Consider the following 4,615-nt stretch of genomic DNA (forward strand, 5'->3'; position numbering starts at 1 on the left):
TTATTGCCTGTACAGTGTATTACCATTAGCATATGGGAAGTCAGATTTCCCATTAGCATTCTGGCTAAACAACCAGAAAATTGCTAAACATGAGCACAAAGTATACCAACATGAACAAATATGGTGAGGTTACTATGTCATTAAGAATCCACCCTTTCGTTCCTATTTTCCTTTTGCCAACCAAGAGCCTTGGGTAATAATAAATAACTATATAAATTGCTAAACTTTACTACAGTCTTGACTTCTCAATTTCTAATTAGCAACATTTTCCTGGAAAATTTGAAGGCATGTAATATCAGGTTGTAATAGACTTAGGTGAAGAAGTGATTATTCAAGGTAGTAACTTAAATCAAACCAAATTTAAGTAGTGCACTTTCTGTATGAACTAGAAGACATGCTCTGTTTTCTATATTTCATCTTACCTCTCTATTTAGTGAACTTATTATTTGATCGGCTGATTGCACAACAACCTTGCTGCAACAGCGTCATTAAACAAAATTAACTAAAACTGGAGAGCATTTCTTAAAGCAACCTTGCTGCAACAGTACGTTTAAAACAGAGTCATTAAACTCACAATAAGTCTGAATCAACAATCGAATCAACTGATTCACAGTCATTACACAAAAGTTTATACAAAAGTCATTAAACTGAACAAACTACTCTAATGCTTGGCCTTTTTAGTCTTCAGTTTTCCAATTTTTTTTTCCTTTTCTGCTACCAACTGGCTTGAGGACATAGCTGATTTTCCTTTCCATGTGAGCTTCTTTGGTGAATAAGGCAGATCAGTAGGCACATTGACACCATCTATATCTCCTTTGAAGGCAATCTTCCTGGTACCAATAGGTTCTTGATGCAACTTTCTTTGTTGAAGCCTAGTCATAGCTTCAGATATCACCTTAGACATCACATATGGCTCTTCGTCTTCATCTTCATATCCACCTTCATATTCATCATCAGCTAATATTGAAGGTGCAACAGATTGTTGAAGTGTGTTTTGAAGTCCATCAAATTGACTGGAAGGTTCAGGAGAGGTCATTCTCATACCCGAAGTAGGCATGAAGGCAAATTCTAAATTTTGACTGTCTTGGGGTGCCGTCAAGGGCACATCTTGTACTGTTTGGGAAGTTCCTTCACCATTAGCCTACAAGAGTTATTAATTAGAAAACATTATGAATTAAAAAAAATTGTAAGTTAAGAAAATATGTGGAAAGGACCGTTACCAAAGGGCATTTTCTTCTGTTGTGACCTGTTGTACCACAGAACCCACATGTCATTATAAGTCACTTTCTTGAAGCTGACCAGACCCCCTTCCTTTTCCTGGCCTCATCCTTTTCTCTTTTTCTCTTTACCTTTGGTCTACCCATCATTTTATGTACTTCTGGTGGCTCCATTGAATGTTCTGGCTCAATTTTCCAAAATTTCTCACCTCTCACAGGTTGTAACTTGTGCATGTATGCCAACATATAAGCTTCCTTTGAATACCACCAATGCACCACGCTTAATGGATCTTGTTTGTCATGCATTAAAGCTTTGATGGCATGAGGACATGGTATTCCTATCAAATTCCAGGCCCTGCAAGTACACTTCTTTAATTCAAGGTTCACTGTATGCTTATCTTTACCCTCAACCACTTCATATCCGTAATCTCCATTAAAGATAACTTTGCACTCTATTGCAATCACTCTATAATCATTGTAAAGCTCTATGGCATATGGGCTAATTTCTTCCTTCCAATTCCTACATTCCTCCTCACGGTTCTTCAACAAATTCATTACCTACAATAAAAGGAGATCATTGGAAAAAATTAACAACCAATTTATAAAAAGTTAACAGAAGAAAGATACAAAATTTACCTTTAATCTAATGTCTTCCAACATCTTAATTATAGGTTTATTTCTAGCTTCAAGAATCCATTTATTGAATGATTCTGTAAAGTTATTATCAACCATATGATTCTTGCATTTAGTATCAAAATAAGCCCTACACCAATATTGAGGAGGGTAGTGTATTAGTTCCCTAGCAGCATTTTCATGAACATCACCCAGTCTTCAGTTGATCCTTGAACTCTTCTTCATAGGTACTCCAAGCACACCACCACATTAACTTTTTCATCTCTATACCCCTCCAATTTTTGCTCTAATTAGCTTCAATGTGCCTAGCACACCATCTGTGATTTGCTTTTGGAAGGATAGTAGAAACAGCCTCCAAAAGCCCCTACAACAATAAAAAAAAACTAGTTACAAATAAAATGTAAATTAAACAAAGAGATAAAAAAATTGACAGACAATTACCTTTTGCATATCTGACATAAATGTCACCCCTTCACCATCTTCAAACTCCAAGGAATTTCTCAGTAACTCCATAAACCACTTCCAGGTTCTACCAGTTTCTTTATCAACTACTGCCCATGCAAGAGGATAAAAATGTTTCACTGAATCTTGTGCCATTGACACCAGTAGAATTCCCTTACACTTCCCTTTTAGAAATGTGCCATCTATGCCTATAAGAGGTCTCAAACCTGCTTTCCAGCCTGTTTCCAAAGCTTGGAAGCAAATATATATTCTAAGGAACCTTCTTTTTCCTTCTGCCAAAGCATCTTTAGATATGTTTATCACCACATCAGAACCAGGGTTTCTATCCCTCAACTCTTGAGCATATGCCTCTAACCTATTGTAATCATCAATGAAGCTACCCTCCAATTTCTCTAGCCCAAGCCTCTTTACCCTCTTCATCTTTGAATAGCTAACATTCAGATTGAATTGATCCTCTAGGTCCACCCTCATGTCTTTCACTTTATATTTAGGATTATTTTGGACTTTGTTCTTGAAATAGTGCGGTAAAGCTTGGGGAGTAGCTCTTCTATTCTTGTATGCTGGCTGACAATTGTGTCTTGTTTTCAAAGTCTTAATTTTAAATCCTTAGATATCAAGCACTTAAAAGGACAACCAACATCACATCTATAACTAACTCTACCAGTATCACTCTTAAAAACTTTAAGGCCCTTTTTATTAGCAATTGCATAAAACCCCACAATTCTTTTAGCTTCATCCAAATCTTTAAAACTCATACCCTGTTTCAACTCTTTATAGTTGTCTAGTTTGTCATTAAGTTCTTTAGTCCTTTCCTTACTAAAAAGATCCAATTGATTACTATCATAATCACTAGAGTCAAGTTCATATGCTTCCTCTTCCTCACTTGACTCACAATCGGTGCCAACATCTACTGTGATACTATAAGGTTCATTATGGTGACTTATGCTAGGAGCTGGCACATGTTCTTCACCCTCATCAATAGCAAAGAATTGAAACGCACTAAACTTGTCAGAAAAGAGTTGTTTTAGTGTTCTGATTCCTGAATCACCTTCAACCAGAAAGTATCTACTTGAAAGCCCTGTTATCAGAAGTTGTTCCACCTTCTTAAACCCACATTTTCAACATATTCTGAACAAATGTCTATATAAGACAGCAAATCCACATCATAGGCTTGCAACACGTGAGTTAGTTTTTTAATGTACACTATTTGAGGGTTCAAGACCCACCTGCCCCCATAATTCAAAACCAAGTCCACCTTTTCAACCATTCTTCATTGAAGTCACATGCAATCCATAAAAGAAAGTAGAAAGTGACCCATCAGATATATATATATACAGAAAAGTTAGAAGGAATCTATCAATATTTAATCATCTAAAGTACAAAAACAGCAAATAGACTATTCAATAAAAACATTCAAAACTTACTTGAACAAAGATAAGATTTTATATTTGATCTTCAACTTGAATCTTGGAAGAGAAATAGCAAATAGCAGCCATATGATTTACGAGGAGCAGCAAGAATTGGGGGAACCCTAATTTAGAGAGGAGGATGAGTCAGTCGTATTTTGACGAGGGGTTTTTGGGTTTAGAAAATATGGACTGATTTTGGGTGATGGGTCGGGTATGGATGGGTTGGACATAATATGGGTGGGTTTTAAATTAGCCAATAATTTAATGCCACGTTACTTAAATTAAAAATCTGATTTGGGCCGTAAGTAAGAAAGGCATTTGTGAGCCCAAACATTAACGGGGAGGGTTTTTTTAGCTCAGAAGGTGGATGGGGGGCAATTTTAGACCAAATTTGATAGTTGGGGGGCATTTTAGGCCTTTTTTCGTTAATTCAAAGCATGACATGGTCAAAGTTGAAACTTATCAGCATTGATGACCATTACTCTCACCGTTTCAATTTATACGAGGTAGTTTGATTCGGCACGGAGTAGAAGATTATTCTCACCGTTTCAATTTATATGAGGTAGTTTGACTCGGCACGAAGTAGAAGACTTTTGAAAATTGTGGGCTAGGGATGGCAAATGGGTGGGTTGGGCTAAATTTAGGCAGGTTAATATGGGTTAGGTTAATAAATGAGTCATTGCCCAACCCAGCCCAAATGTACTTGGGCTAAGATGGGTTGGGTCAAAATGGACTAAACAATGGGTCATAGCCCAACCTGCCCAACTTGACCCATGTTTTAGAATCATGTTCATCTTGAATACAAAAGCCTTTTATCTTAAAATGTGTAAGTTGAAAAATATTTTGAGAGTGGGGTGGGGGTGGTGCATAAAACAAAAAACAGAAAATTAAAAA

The 4,615-nt window shown here is 36.6% G+C and overlaps 1 protein-coding gene across 3 annotated transcripts; it reads right to left on the bottom strand.

Moving 5' to 3' along the window:
- Positions 1–545: 545 nt before the first annotated feature.
- Positions 546–3,910, bottom strand: LOC104236230 (uncharacterized). 3 transcript variants are annotated; one of them, XM_070171923.1, is made up of 5 exons: positions 3,737–3,910; positions 2,292–3,580; positions 1,854–2,214; positions 1,221–1,775; positions 546–1,141 (listed from the first exon to the last, which is right to left on the bottom strand). In XM_070171923.1, exons 2-3 carry the CDS (start codon positions 2,781–2,783, stop codon positions 2,137–2,139), a joined length of 570 nt encoding a protein of 189 aa, XP_070028024.1. In that variant the 5' UTR covers positions 2,784–3,580; positions 3,737–3,910; the 3' UTR covers positions 546–1,141; positions 1,221–1,775; positions 1,854–2,136. The 3 variants fall into 3 exon arrangements, with proteins under 3 accessions (XP_070028024.1, XP_009788414.2, XP_009788415.1); XM_009790112.2 differs by having other exon boundaries at positions 3,737–3,901; XM_009790113.2 differs by lacking the exons at positions 1,854–2,214; positions 2,292–3,580 and having other exon boundaries at positions 3,737–3,900.
- Between the last annotated feature and the right edge of the window lie 705 nt (positions 3,911–4,615).

Source organism: Nicotiana sylvestris, chromosome 4 (genome assembly GCF_000393655.2).
Source record: "Nicotiana sylvestris chromosome 4, ASM39365v2, whole genome shotgun sequence".
Taxonomy (NCBI): domain Eukaryota; kingdom Viridiplantae; phylum Streptophyta; class Magnoliopsida; order Solanales; family Solanaceae; genus Nicotiana; species Nicotiana sylvestris.

Bases quoted from the DNA above. Each gene is read 5' to 3' on its own strand.
- LOC104236230 (XM_009790112.2), bottom strand. From the start codon at position 1,949: ATGGTTGATAATAACTTTACAGAATCATTCAATAAATGGATTCTTGAA. The intron at 1,776-1,853 runs GTAAATTTTGTA...CTTTTATTGTAG, and splicing joins TGGAAGACATTAGATTAAAG to GTAATGAATTTGTTGAAGAA.